This window comes from Lynx canadensis, chromosome A2 (genome assembly GCF_007474595.2).
Source record: "Lynx canadensis isolate LIC74 chromosome A2, mLynCan4.pri.v2, whole genome shotgun sequence".
In the NCBI taxonomy this organism is placed as follows: Eukaryota; Metazoa; Chordata; class Mammalia; order Carnivora; family Felidae; genus Lynx; species Lynx canadensis.
In genome coordinates, this window is record NC_044304.2 from 24,671,882 (window position 1) to 24,687,067 (window position 15,186).

Consider the following 15,186-nt stretch of genomic DNA (forward strand, 5'->3'; position numbering starts at 1 on the left):
GGGTCAGTTTAAGCGTCCAACCTTGGCTCAGGTCATGATCTTGTGGTTCATGAGCTCAAGCCCCACATCAGGCTCTCTGCTGTCAGCACGGAGCTTGCTTCAGATACTCTGTCTCCCTCCCTCTCTGCCCCTCCTCTGTGCACATGTGCTCACACCCCCCTCAAAAATAAATATTTAAAAAAAAAAACCCTCTAAACAAACCCCGCTTAAAAATGCAAATTATCATCACCTAATTCTATTTTGCACAAATTTCCCCTATATGATTCTAATTACTAACACTGACTTTATTATTTTAAAAAATGTCTTCATCAGTAAATGATTTAAAAGAAAAACACATAGATATCAAGAATAATGCATGTTTTCTACTGACATTCAAGCAATGCAGGATTTTAAGTGTGAGTAGTGAGTTCTCTAAAGGCAGCATCATTTAGGTATTTACACTATTAAACACAAAATATAAAGATGGGTATGCCAAATAAGAGGACTGCAGATGCTGAGGGAGCATGGTGAAGCATAAACAAGATGCCCTGCTGCTTCTAATAAGAAAGAATTACTGACAGATAGAAAATAGATGAATTCCAGACATAATGTTGAGTGAAAGAGCCAAAAACAAAACAGGACATGTGTAGGTTCCATTTACCTTAATTAAGAACAGGTAAAAATAATCTATTGTGAAAGAAATCGGATTAGTGATTACTGTTGGGTCAGGGAGAGTACTGACTGGAAGCATACAAAAGAAAACCTGGGGTGCTGGAAATGGTCTACATCTCAATTTGGATAGAGGTAACATAAGTGTATGCACATGTAAAAATCCATCGAGCTGTGCACTAAAGATTTATGCACTTTATGTCAAAGATCTGTTATTCCTGTTTTGCTTTTTGGGGTCATCTTTTCCTAGGACAAAGACGTCCTTGAAGAAAACTATTCAATCTTTTTCTAATCCACAAAGAGAGGAAAACCATAAAGATCTACTAAAATTAAAAGTCACTTGGCTTTTCTTCAAAATTAAGAAAAAACAAAAACAAAAAAACAAACCACCACTGAAGATTTCTGAAAGAGTAAGACACAACGAAATGGAAACAAAAAAGTCCGACCACCAAACTCAAAGCAAGAAAACAATGCCTATGCCCATCTGCAGAGATGTTCAATTGACTGATCTCAGACAAAAGAATAGGTCTTCTAGGAACCAATGGCAACTAGCTAATCAGCAACATCTGTAATTGTTTCTGGAATCCCAAAGTTTCCTAATCTCTTAATTACACTGTCTTCTTTAAATAATTAGAAGAAGAACTGGGTCAAAAAATCCAAGATTAGGAATAATGTACCTAAAAGATAAATGGCCTTAATCCTAGTAGTTTTTAAACTTAAAGAAACTTGAAGACTGCTTCTCATAGGATATTCTGCAGGAACAGATTAAGAAAAATATTCCAGTCTTCTGAAGTCGTCATATCAGATAGAATCACACTACAGGCGAAGAAAACTTAACCTCTAAGAATGATTCAGTGACTTCTTTGAACACATTCTTTGTATAAGAATATTTGATACAAATCAAATGATTTAAATGCAAATATGAGATTGTCCAAATTTTCTGTCATTAACAGAACTTAATATGATGCCCTATTGATGGAGAACCAGAAATGCAAGTAGCAATTCTGAAGAAGGGCACATTGGGAAGAAAAGCAAAGGGAGCCTTCTCACCTGGTGTTTGTTTCTCACCATGTTTCCCCAGCTGGTCTTCTGGGCTTCTTGCATTCCCTCCTGAGGGAAAGCATCCATTAGATTTGTAGACTCTCTTCAGATATTGGTGATACCTATTAAGCACCTTTCAGACAACCCCAAATGCTACCAAATCCAAGTATTCCACCTTTTGCCTAAAATAATCCAGAAGGGTCATTCAGAAATAGCAAGTTGTTTCCCTTTCCATTCAGGTGATGATAGAATATCAACACCTAGATGCTGTGCCTTCAAATAGCTCTGAACATCAACTATGAAGGCGCCTAAATGAGGAATGGTTAGGATAATCATCTTGAACTGCCTACTTTCTTATTGTTCCTCCTACTCAAGCCGATGTCTCCAGCTCCTAAGTATCAGCTACCTCTCTACCATCACTCCTGAGGCTCTTGCCCCCTCTGGTAAGGTACTAAGTAGAGAATGTGCTAAAGCCCATGGAAACTCATCAAGTTTTAGAAATTCTTCTCAGAGTCCTTGGAGGCCTTTAGTAGCTTCTGGGCCACAAGCCAGTCTACTTACTTTTTAGCAAAAAGTTATTTGTTTTTTCTTTTTAAAGTTTATATAAAGGTCTAGGAATGGAAAAGATGTACCCTGGGAATATTTCCAAAAATGCTTAGCTTACAAAGATGAGTAAGAACTTGGAATATTAACAGTATGTATATATATGTGTGTATATATGTATGTGTTTGCACAGAGAAATTAGAATACTGCAAAATGATCTTTCAACATTTGCTAACCTACATGGTTCAATAAGCTTTCTAGGGATTTTTGCATTTGATAATTTTAGGCCATTCTCTACAATGACCTAATTTCTCTAGGATAATCTAATATTAAGAAATTTCTTTCAAATAGACGAACCTCAACATGCCCACTTCTCAGATGATAGCTTGTTACAGTGAAGTCTGCTCTAATAATTTGAGAAGATAGTATTTAATCCGCTACCCCAAAGACCATCATTTCATCTCTGTCACTAGCTCACCTTATCAGAAACTCCATTTCTGTCAACAATTTTCATTTGGAAGTCTGCATGCTAACAACTCCATAGGAAGAGTAAGTATGTTTTAAATCCTTCTGATTTAATAGGCTGTTTTGCACATACTTGCTGATACTGACCAAAAACAGCAACACTCAATAATGAACAATTACATTGTTCAAAATAAGATACCAAGATGTCAGAGCCAAGTAAGATGAACCACCTAGTGACCCAAGAATGGAATCTAGAAAAGATGAAACCCATCAGGAAACTGGTCCCTAAGTAAAACCAAGCAAACCTAAGTCTCAGTATACTTGTTCTTACCTGTAATTGGAATCAGTTTCCAATGTATTTCAGTCTCTTCAACATCATTTGACTTAGATTGTCTGCGGAATCCATGTTCAATGGGAACAGTGGGACACAAACTGCAATCTTCAAAATTATTCATGCTAATTAAATTTGGATCCTAAAAATTAGAGTACACATTCAATAGCTTTCTTTTCAATTAATCTTTATATCAAGAATAAACAACTATTTTCTTTCTTTCTTTCTCTCTCTTTTTTAAAATAGGCTCCACGCCCAACGTGGGGCTTGAACTCACAACTCAAGATCAAGAGTTGCATGCTCCACCAACTGAGCCAGGCAGTGCGCCCCTAAACACCTATTTTTTAATAGCAAATCCACAAGCTTCAATCTAAACATTACAAATGAGTAAGATCAACATGACAAAGTTATAACTCTCTAGTCTTAAATTTAAACATAATTTTTTCCCTCAAAACATAATTTGATGTTGATTTAGAGCAGAGGTTGGTAAGCTTTTTTGGTAAAGCACCAAATATTTTAGGCCTTGTGGGCCAGATACTCAGCTCTGCCACTGTAGTGCAAAAGCAGCCAGAGGCAATACCTAAGCACATGAGCATGGCTGTATTCCACAAAAAAATTTAGTTACAAAAATAGGCAATGGGCTGATGCTGCCATTGACCTGATTTAGAGTATTAAATATGTCAAGAAATGTTAAGAATTTAAGTTACATAAGTTACATACTTCCCCAAGTGGTCTCCTGCCATCAACCTCCTCTTAAAAAAAAAAAAAAAATCCTAAAACTGCATGGAGAAAGCCTGGGGACATGCATACAACTTTTATTCAAAGACAGGGAAGAAATACAGGAGGAAAGAGGAAATTAGAAATAAGCCAGTAGGAACATGGTGCTATCCTATTATTATTATTCCCCAGAGATACAACCCCTTCTTGGAGGAGATAAGGTTACTTCTCAGCTAGAGATCAGTACTCTCTAAGCTTATATCATAAACAAACTGGATGTCCTGTCAAGCAATGCTGAGTCACTTCAGAGGTAATCCTAAAGGACACTCACTTTCCATTCCTATTTGCATGAAAAATACAAAGTACCTAGTCTTGTTTGTGACACTGATGTACAGGCTGTGGTCACCTCATCTGCCTCACTTTCGGATTCTGGTACTGCCAGTAGAAAACTAATCTTTTGAGGATTCAACTTTATATATAAGCCTATATACATAATTCTCTAAGCAGGAAGGAAAACAACTACATCTACATTTATCCCTCTGTGACAGGGATAACTTAGAAATACTATCCTGGATACTTTCATTGTAAATGTGTAATTTCTTTTTGAAAGGGGAAAAAAAAACATTGAAACACACCTACATCCTCTTTCAGACACACATTCACAAAAGCAACCAAGGTAATCAAAAGACATATGCTTACTTCTTTCAAATGTAGTTTATGGTCAGTGCCTACTTCACTGGTAGAAACAGCAACAGGATACTTTAACAATGATGTATCAATTTCTAACAATGGGCTCTGAGTACCCTTAAAATGCACATTTTCAATTTTTGCACAAGTAGACTGCTCATATTCTTTCTTATCTGCGGGAGAGTTCAACTCATACTCATGCTTTTGTCTCAACTCTTCATAGGCATCATCAGTGTTCAATCCTAAGGCTTTGTTGACTGTGTCTGTCAAGGATGCATCAGAATGACGTGCATTTGCTAGTGTTTCTGATAGCCAGTTAAACAGCCGATGGATGTCAGCAACACCGGAATTAGAGGTATCTTGCTGCTGAGGTCTCAAATCAGCATCATGCCCAAGAGAGCCAATAGGCTGCAGAGACTCTGAAGGGAAAGAGAAAGAAAAACCATCTTTCAAAGTTAAGTTTGGAATGGTAGCATAAAAATTTTTAAAATCAAGTATATTTAAAAATTATAAGACATTTGTGGGCAGGAATTCAATCAAACCAATGGCTTAGACTGTATAAGAATATCCATCCCTTTCTTTACAGATATGACAGGTTCTAAAATTTTGCACAAAACTAAAATTTCCCATAAATGAAAGCTTATTTTCATAATTTGAAAACTGTATTAATGGAGAAATGAGCTCAGACATGCTGGTAGTATGAATAATATATATTAATACCTGTACTGTATTCACCTTAAACTCTATTACCAAAACCCCAAAGTCTATCAAGTGCCTTGAAAACTATATAAAATATCTGTATACTTGTAATTTTGCAAAATGTTAGAAGATATGCAGGTTACATTTCAATCTACTAAAAAACAAACCAGGACTATACCTACTAGATTTTGTCTTTAAGATAATGACTGATATTCTTATAATCTAAAACCTTATTTTGAATGACTAGATTACTTAATTTCATAACAAAGCTACAAAATCATCCTGAAGAAATCTACACCAAACCTGCACTAAGAACAAAAAGCAATACGAGAGAAAACATGTTAAGACATGGTTCCAAGCAGATGTAAATCTGGGTAATCTGCACAACCATTATACTTAAAGCCTGCAAAAGGAATAGATGTTCAAAAGTCCCATGTTTTTAATGCTGAAGGAGGGTAAAGCCTGAGTAGATGTCACGATTTCCAATTTAGGCAGACAGAGTGTATATAATGTACCATAGTATATATAATGTACCAAAAAAAAAAAAAAGTTAGAAATAATATAGTATACACTGTATGATTCTAAATATATGAAATTATAAAATTATAGAAGTAGGAAAACTATTATATAGAGACAGAAAGCATTTCAGTGGTAGGGAGGGGTGAGATTACAAAGGAATACAAGGCAACATGTGGGAGTGATGGAAATGCTCTCTATATTGGAGTGGTGGTAACATAGCTATCAAAACTCATCTTTAAACTGTACACTTAAATGGGTACATTACACATAAATCATACCTCAAAAAGTTAATGTGAAAGAGGGTAGGGAGGTTAGGAGATTACCTCTTATTAAATGAGTAGATTCACCATCAAATCAAGGTGAGGGTATTTTAAAAGTTAGAATCCAACCTTTAAATCTCTACTTTCGGAAATCAAAAATTAAAAAATCAAAATGACTAAAAAGAAACACAAATGAGGAACACCTAGAAATACAAGTCTGACTGTCGCTTGTTCCAGTTTAACCTATCTCTTCTCCCTTCTCCCCTGCCCTGCTTCTCCTTCAAGTTATTATAATTAGCATGGCTTTCCCACCATTTTATTATTGATAAAGCCTGTCACCCACAACTATTTTTTTTACATTTTTAACATAATTAGTCAATTAACAGCTAAAACAGTACTGAAATTTAAGTATCTTGACCATTATGTGCTCAGTGCTAGGAAACACAGTCAAGTTTAGGAACGATGTTTTAAAGTCAGTCACAAGTAAGTTATGGATTAAACATGGATTAGTGAACTATGTAACTTTAGGGGAAATTATTTAACTTCTCTGAGATGGTTTCCTCATCTGAAAAATAAGAATAATAATGTCTACCACTCAAGAACTAAATGAGTCCATAAATGTAAAGCACCTGGCACATAGTAAGCACTTAATTTTCAAGATACAGGTCAACAGTATGAGTGCAGATCACTAAATGTCAACAGGTTCAGCACAGCGTAAGCTAAAGGAAATGAAAACCGTCAAGGAAAAGAGCCAGAAAGCTAAGGAGGGATCAAGCAAAGATATGAGGCTTGAGATAAATCAAAGATGCTTTGTACATGAAGAAAGAAAGAGAAGTAAACTGCTGACCATGACATATTCTGAGGAGAGAGATGAGCCCTAATCAAAGAACATGTGAAAAAAGAGTGGGAATCATGGTTATTCAGGCTGGACATGCCAGCCTATAAAAAAAGCTTTGAAAGACAAATACAGAAGCTAAGACTGGAAGATGATACTGAAATGAGTGACAGATGCTAGGAAAGCCAGCCAAAGGTAAGAATAAGATGAAAATGTTGGAAAGAAAAAGAACACAGGTCAAGTGAAGAAAGAACACTTGAAAGACTGAAAACAACAGCACTGGCTAAAAAAACTTTATGCAATGATGGAAATGTCCTCTATCTGTGCTATTTCAATATGGTGGTATGGCTGATGAAATATATCAAGTATAAAGCATGAAATGAATTCTTACTTCATTTCAACTTAAACTTAAATAACAACACGTGGCTAGTGGCTACCATATGTGCAGGAAGAGAAGAATTTAAGGAAAGCAGGTAAGTAAAAAGTAACTGAGGATACAAACACAGATTGCTAGAAGAATAGTACAATAAAGACATTGATTCAAATTAGTTCTGAGACCCACTGAATGCGAACACATACAAGTAAAACAGCTTAGTAAGCAACAGGAATGGAATACTGAGATCTGCCATAATCAATAAGAACAGCAGCAGCATTGCAAAATTCAAAGGTGTCTGAACGCAAGGAACACATTTCATGCTTACTTTAGCAAAGATCTTAAAATTCTAGATGAAAAATGTTTTATATTACTTGCAATACTGAAACACACAGTTTAGGGTCTCCCATTTCTGTCTTTTACTGTCAACTAAAACAAAATAAAGAAAAATAAAAAAAAATAAAAAAAAAAAAAGAGAAGCCAAACTTATTACTAGGCTCCTGGAGTGGAAAAAAAATGTGTATGCATCAAAGAAACTTAATTTTAAAGCTCAGAAGGTTCCTTTCATTAAGCAACATGCTAAAAGAACCCAATATTCAATGTACTTTTCCAATTATACAATTAAAGGGATATAAAAGGACAAGAACTCCAATTAATAGAACATGAGCTACGCATACTTATTTTCCTCCTATCAGCCTAAGCTACACAATTCAGAAACCTGATGTCCTAAGGCAGTAGTTGGCAAATATTTTTTGTAAAGAACCAGACAATAAATATTTTAGGCTTCATGGGCCAAGCAGTCTCTGTCTCAACTCTGCCATTATAGCGTGAAAGCAGCCATATACACATAAATAAGCGTGGTTGTAGTCCATTGAAACTTTCTTTCCAAAAACAGGGGACAGGCTGGATTGGCTCTCAGGCTGTAATTTGCAGACCCCTGTACTAGGGGAAAGGACAGAACTACTTTAGTTTTGGTTGTTATTTTTATACTATATAAAAGCAACCTGATATTTTTACCTTCATATAGATGGCAATTTTCAGATAAATTACTGGTTTTGGCGAGCTTTCTCATATTTTCAGGTAGATCCTCAAGCTTCCTCTTCAAGACAGTTTTGCTTCTCATATCTTCTGTGTCTGAGTCCCCACCCACATTTTTTTTCCTACACTGAATTAAATTAATCAATTCTTTGACTCTATCCTTATCATAATCCAAAGAATGAGAGGACTTGTGCTTTCTAGGTATAATAGTTTCACCCCTTGAGTTATTTCGTTTTCCAAATTTCATTTTTGTACCATTCATTTCTTCTTCTTGGCCTTCATAATCTGAAAGTGGACTGAACTGTTGAAGTTTTCTATTTTCTTCAAAAAGCTCTTTTAATTTACAAATTGGTAACTGATACATTTCAGGCCGAAAAATATAGGCATGCAAACAATTATCAATATGGGATTTATTTTTTGGAGCTGAGTATAAGAATTTTTTATCATCTAATCGTGAATCGTATGGAAACATGATAAACTCTCGTTTACCTGAACCAAAACCTCGCTTAAAAAATTCATTTACATACTTTTCAACAACAGAATGAAAATTTATAGTATTCATATTTTTGAATTCCTTTCGACACTGAATCAAAGCAAACTGTAAAAACTGAGTTATTTTTAATACATCTGTCATGCTCTCATGTCTCTTCTGTGGTGCTGCATTAGTTGAACCTTTTTGTGCTGTAAACAAACAAAAAAGCAAACTATGTTAGCAAGCAAGAAATTAATCAAATACAGATCTATATGTTGTCAGAGAAATGCAATCATTCATACATTAATGATGAACCGAACTAGAAGTATGTACCCTAGTACATATATGTAATACAGAAATAGATGAATAGCGTGCTTCTAAAAACAGGCCAATAAGAAATTAAAACTAAAACAAAATTGCAGAACATGTCTGTAAAGGGAAAAACCCACTCATTGAAGATCTTCTTCATTTCCCATTGTCCCTAGGGCAATTCAACTGATGGCAAGCAAAATGTAAGGAGAAATAAAGAAGCAGGGCAAGATATGAGGCTCCTAGCAAGAGTCCTGCAACTGATAGCAATGTCACTCCTTCCTGCTATACTGTAACAACTTTAACTACACATAAATGTTCTACCCCCATAAGCAGATATGCAGGCACCAAGTGGCTACAATTGAAAATGTCATTCTTGGGGCGCCTGGATGGCTCAGTCAGTTGAACGTCTGACTTTGGCTCAGGTCATGATCTCACAGTTCATGGTTTTGAGCCCCGCATCAGGCTCTGTGCTGACAGCTTAGAACCTGGAGCCTGCTTCAGATTCTGTGTCTTCCTCTCTCTGCCCCTCCCCTGTTCGTGCTGTCTCTCTCTCTCTCAAAAATAAATAAACATTAAAAAAAAGAAAGAAAAGAAAAGAAAAAAAGAAAAGAAAAGAAAAGAAAAGAAAAGAAAAGAAAAGAAAAGAAAAGAAAGAAAATGACATTCCTAATCTAACAGTGAAACCCATTAGTGGGACTTTTACCTTAATATAGCATTGAAGTATGTTCTTAGAAACAGTGAATAGCAATTTTTCTCTAACCTCAGTGTGAAAAATAGAACAAACTGAGGGCTGCTGGAGGGGAGGTTGGTGGAGAAATGGGCTAAAGGGGTGATGGGCATTAAGGAGGGCACTTTTGGGGATGAGCACTGTGTGTCATATTTAAGAGATGAATCCCTGGGTTCTACTAATCCTGAAGCCAAGACTATACTGTATGTTAACTAAGTTCAATTAAAAAAAAAAAAAAAATCAGTGTGAAAAGCTTTTATAATTTTAAATGGCATAAATTTAACCTAGCACACAATTCTTTTATTGTTACTAAAATCTGGATGCAAAATTGAACTAAGATAAAAATTAATATAAAACCCAAAAATCTAAGCTGTAGTATTTTAATAATTACAGCCCATGTTTATTTAGTGAAAATACTGGTAACAACCAAATAATTTTTAATAGTTAAAAAAAAACCCAAGTCATATATAATGTGTTTTATTTTGCTAAGACCTCTTAATATTCCCAGTATTTCCCAAAATGTAAGAAACAAAATATTTGGAAAATTTCAATAAAATGTAAGTATCTATAAGTAACTAGATTTAGATACTCAAAGAACTTACAAGTAACTATGCCTCTAGGTTCTTGAAATAGAAATAAAGCATGCAGGACTCGAGACTTGGCAGTCTGATGTTCTAAAAAAAAAAAAACAAAAAAACCAGAAGCCAAATTGATTAGCAATATGTTTTAACTAAAAATTTTAGAAAGAACTGTAAAAATTAAAGAGATCACCTACCATATGGAGAAACCATTTGACAAGGAGAGAGAAGAAATAGGTATCCTCGGTCTCCCAAAGGTTTAACAAGAACCTGCATTTTTGGAAGAGGGAACAAGTTGTATCTGTTTTATTATTACTGATAAGGCAAAGACATAGCAATTTCTACTAATTATAAAGAAAACAATAAGTTATTGATCTTTCTTTAGGAAAAATAATTCTACTAAATTAAAAGCTCTACTCTCTGATTAACAGAATTCCAATCGAATAAAAATTACTTAGTTCTCAGAATGAAAACAAGAAATTACTACTGAAAGAATTCCTCTAATTAACTGTGAAACCAACTTGCTGATTTTTCCTTGAAGTTAAAATGCAAGGACCAAACTAAAGACTTCAAATATCTTCCTCAGCAATTCAAAAGACCTATTATTAGTTGCCAAGGCAGTGTGTTGGATGTTGGGGGTATAAAACAACTACAGCACAAACATTGCCTTTCTGTGAGTACAGGCTAATCTCAAATGAAATGTGTTGCTATAATCTAATGTTTTCACATAAAGAACACATTTCACATCTAAGGCAATTTCCCTTGCCAGAAGTAACTTCAAAGATAAGCAACACAAGAGCCTTGAGAGTAATTTATAATTGGATGGAGAGAGTAACACAAGAAATGTCAATAATTAGTCAAGATAGAAAAGTTCTCGAAAAGATTTATAAAACAACAGAGAAAAACTATAATTTATTTATGGTTAGAAGAGATGCCAAGAGCATACTTAAGTTGGATGTTGAAGGATGGGAATATTGCCAAGAGCCTGAGATTATGGGAAGAACATTTCAATAAAGGCAACATCATGAACAAAGGCAGAATTATAATTGATGAACAGTTTGCAGGCATCAGAGTACTTATGACTGGGAAAAGGGTAATGACAGACTATGACAAACACACAAATCTAGAAGAAAAGATCACTGGCTCATTTGTAAAAAGACAAGGATGCCAAGTTAGCCAGGAATGCCCTCAAAAATATATCCTTTTGAACGGGAGTTCAAAAAACAACAAAAACTCAACAGCACTGTGCAGGAGGGGGAAGAAAACAATGTAATGCAAAGAAACTTCAGGAGCTATTGTAATTGTTCACAATACATTTTAAAGAAAGGGGAAGTAAAGGAAGAACTGAGCATGACAGTTGCACACAAACGAACTCCGGGCTCTGAAAGGAAATGTGTGCTACCTAAATTTGTATTGTAAATTTGTAACTATTCCAGTAAACAAAGTCTGTGTAAGAATGCAAATTTAAAGGACAAAAAGTAACTGCTATCAATTTACATTTAATGAAACAGTGGTTTAGGGGAGCTTGGGTGGCTCAGTCGATTTAAGTGACCGACTCTTGGTTTCAACTCAGGTCATGATCTCACAGTTTCATAAGTTGGAGCCCTGCCTGACAGCACAGAGCCTGTTTGGGATTTTCTCTCTCCTTCTCTTTCTCTGTCACTCCCCCACTTGCACTGTCTGAGTCTCTCTCAAAATAAATAAATAAATAAACTTAAACAAAAATGTTTTTTAAATAAAATAAAAAATAAAAACACCGTTTGAATAGCCAAAAGTAAGGTGGAAAATGTACCTGCAACATTTTTGTTTCAGATTCAAACACTTTTGTCCAAAAATGTTTTATACATCCTATATATTTCTGTTAACATTTTACCCAACTCCGGGTTTGTCAGAACAGGAAGTTGGGAAGCATGAGTAAGATTTTCATGTTTTGTGGTAACTAAGGAGAAAGATTCTTTTTAATGTCTCACCCCACTCCAAGTACCAGGTTTTTAAAAATTCCATTGGCTCTGTGGCATAAAGACCCTCCTTGTCTTTTAAGGGGCCTCAATGTCCCGAGTCTCATGGAGCACAGGGACTCTATACCCAGCAACACCACTCAGGCAGACAGAGGCCCTAACAGTAGTATTTTTGCCCTTTAGTTCCAAGAAATACTTTAAATGCTATAGGAAAGCAAACACCTGTCAACTAGGTTCTCCTACTACCTCGATTACACCTTATTGTTTTCTTCCCCTCAGAAAACAATATTAACCCAGTCATTAATTTTTATTACTCAATTCTACTATTTTGACTTTCCATATAAATATTACAGGTAACATGGTACAAAAACAAAAATGTGTTGGGGCGCCTGGATGTCTCAGTCGGTGGAGCATATGACTCTTGATCTCAGGGTTGTGAGTTCGAGCCCTATGTTGGATGTGGAAATTACCTAAAAAGAAAATCTTTAAAAACACACAAACACACAAACAAACAAACAAAAGTGTGTTAATAATATAAAACATCAAGCTCACAACCTAGGAGGAAATAAGCTACCCTAAGTGAGATTTAGCAGAAACAAGAGATTCAAATGCCCAAGGGCTTCAAACTGGAATAACAGATGTAATATATAAAACAGATATGAGATGCTTAAAGAAATAACTGGTAGAACTGAAAACATATTCACATAAAAATTGATACACAGATGTTCATAGCAGCTTATTCATAACAAAGAATAGAAACAATTGACAAAATGTGGTATTATCCATACAATGAAATACTGTTCAGCCATAAAAAGGAATGAAGTACTGACATGCTACAACATGGATGAACCTTAAAAACATTATGTTGAGTGAGGGGTGCTTGGGTGTCTCAGTTGGTTAAGCATCCCCGACTTCAGCTCGGGTCATGATCTCGTTGTGCATGGGTTCAAGCCCTACGTCGGGCTCTGTGCTGACAGCTCAGAGCCTGGAGCCTGCTTTGGATTCTGTGTCTTCCTTTCCCTCTCCCCCTCCCCTGCTCAACTCTCTCAAAAATAAATAAACATTAAAAAAAATTTTTTTTAATTATGCTGAGTGAAAGAAGCAATGCACTAAAGGCCACATACTGCATGATTCCATTTATATAAAATGTCTGGAATAGACAAATCCATAAGGACAGAAGTAGATTCATAGTGGGATTGGAGGAGGAACAAATACAGAATGTATGGTTACCAGGTATGAGGTTTCTTTTCTTTCTAGGGTGATAAAAATGTTCTGAAATTAGATAGTGATGATGGCTACACAACACTGTGAATCTACTAAACATCACTGAAAAGGTGTACACTTAAAAATGGCTAGGCATGGGGCACCTGGGTGACTCAGTTGGTTGAGCATCTGGTTCTTGATATAGGCTCAAATTGTGATCTTGTGGTTGTGGGATTGAGCCCCGTGTTGGGCTCTGTGCTGAGCATGGAGCCTGTTTAAGATTCTCTCTCTCCCTCTCTGCCTCTCTCCTGCTCACACTCTCTCTCTCAAAATAAATAAATAAACATCAGTCAGTGGAGCATCCAACTCTTGATTTTGGCTCAGGTCATGATCCCAGGGCCGTGGGATCGAGCCCCATGTTGGGCTCCACGCTGAGTACGAAGTCTGCTTAAGATTCTCTCTGTCCCTCTCCCTCACTCGCATTCTCTCTAAAAAATAATAATAAAAATAGAAATGGCTAAAATGAAGCTTATTTCAATATACCTCCTGAATATCAGAATAGAACCTCCATGTCCTCAATAAGTATTTCTAAAAAATATTAACAAGAATCTATTTAAAAAAAGACCAGGCAGGTCTTAAAAATAAGCAAATACAACTTTTAAGAAATCAAAAATATTATGTGAAATTGGAAACTCAACGAATGGATTAAATAACAAACCAGACACAGCTAAAGACAGAATTTGTAAACTAGAGGGTAACTACGATGAAATCACTCAGAATGAAGCAGAGAAACAAGTAGATGTAAAACACAAGAGAAGTTCACAGACATCAAGAACATAATGAAAAGACCTGACATAGGATGCTCTAGGTTCCTAGAAAAAGTCTACAAAGGGGTGCCTGGGTGGCGCAGTCGGTTAAGCGTCCGACTTCAGCCAGGTCACGATCTCACGCTCCGTGAGTTCGAGCCCCGCATCAGGCTCTGGGCTGATGGCTCAGAGCCTGGAGCCTGCTTCCGATTCTGTGTCTCCCTCTCTCTCTCTGCCCTTCCCCCGTTCATGTTCTGTCTCTCTCTGTCCCAAAAAATAAATAAACGTAAAAAAAAAAAAAAAAAAGAAAAAGTCTACAAAGAATGAAGGAGAAGTATAATCAGAAAGATAATGACTAATTGTATTATAGAAATGCATCTATAAATCCAGATATCAAATTATACCAAGGTGGATAAATAAGAAATCTATACCTAGATATAGAGTTGAAAAACACCAAAGACAAAGATTAAAAAAAGCAACCAGAAAAAAGATGACGACCTACAAAGGAACGATAATTAGACTAAGAACTGACCTCTCAACAAAAATAGAAGCCAGAAGATATTGTAATATAGTCAAAGCACTAAGAGGAAATAGCTGTCAACCCAGAATTGTGTACCCAGAATCTAACAAAGAATACACTTTTTTTGGCAAATCTACAGAGCATCTACAGGGCATGTTCAAAAATTGACCACAAAGTTGGCTTTAGATTAAGTATCAATACATTTCAAATAATCACCACCTGTTTTGATTATAACAATTAAATGGGGGAAAAAAAAGACAAAAGTATTCTTATATATTCGGAAATTTAAAAACTATCCTCTACATCACATATAAAATAGAAAATCATAATGGAAACTAAAAAGTACTTAGAACTGAATGATAATGAAAATCCTACATATTAAAAGTTGTGGAATGCAACTAAAAGAGTACTTGCATTGACCATTTTTCCAACTTAAGAAAGCAGAAATAAAATG

At 35.6% G+C, this 15,186-nt stretch overlaps 1 protein-coding gene across 6 annotated transcripts in view; it reads right to left on the reverse strand.

The window, feature by feature from the left end:
* TASOR (transcription activation suppressor) overlaps positions 1-15,186 on the reverse strand; it is a 50,521-nt gene that overhangs the window by 10,551 nt on the left and 24,784 nt on the right. For 5 of the 6 annotated variants that reach the window (XM_030307045.1, XM_030307046.1, XM_030307043.1 and 2 more), the window contains exons 12-17: positions 10,443-10,515; positions 10,270-10,341; positions 8,136-8,837; positions 4,445-4,851; positions 3,029-3,170; positions 1,699-1,758 (exon numbers count right to left, since the gene is read on the reverse strand). In XM_030307045.1, coding sequence (XP_030162905.1) covers positions 1,699-1,758; positions 3,029-3,170; positions 4,445-4,851; positions 8,136-8,837; positions 10,270-10,341; positions 10,443-10,515 — 1,456 coding nt within the window. The remainder of the gene's footprint in view (positions 1-1,698; positions 1,759-3,028; positions 3,171-4,444; positions 4,852-8,135; positions 8,838-10,269; positions 10,342-10,442; positions 10,516-15,186) is intronic. The other variant, XM_030307044.1, reaches the window with a different exon arrangement.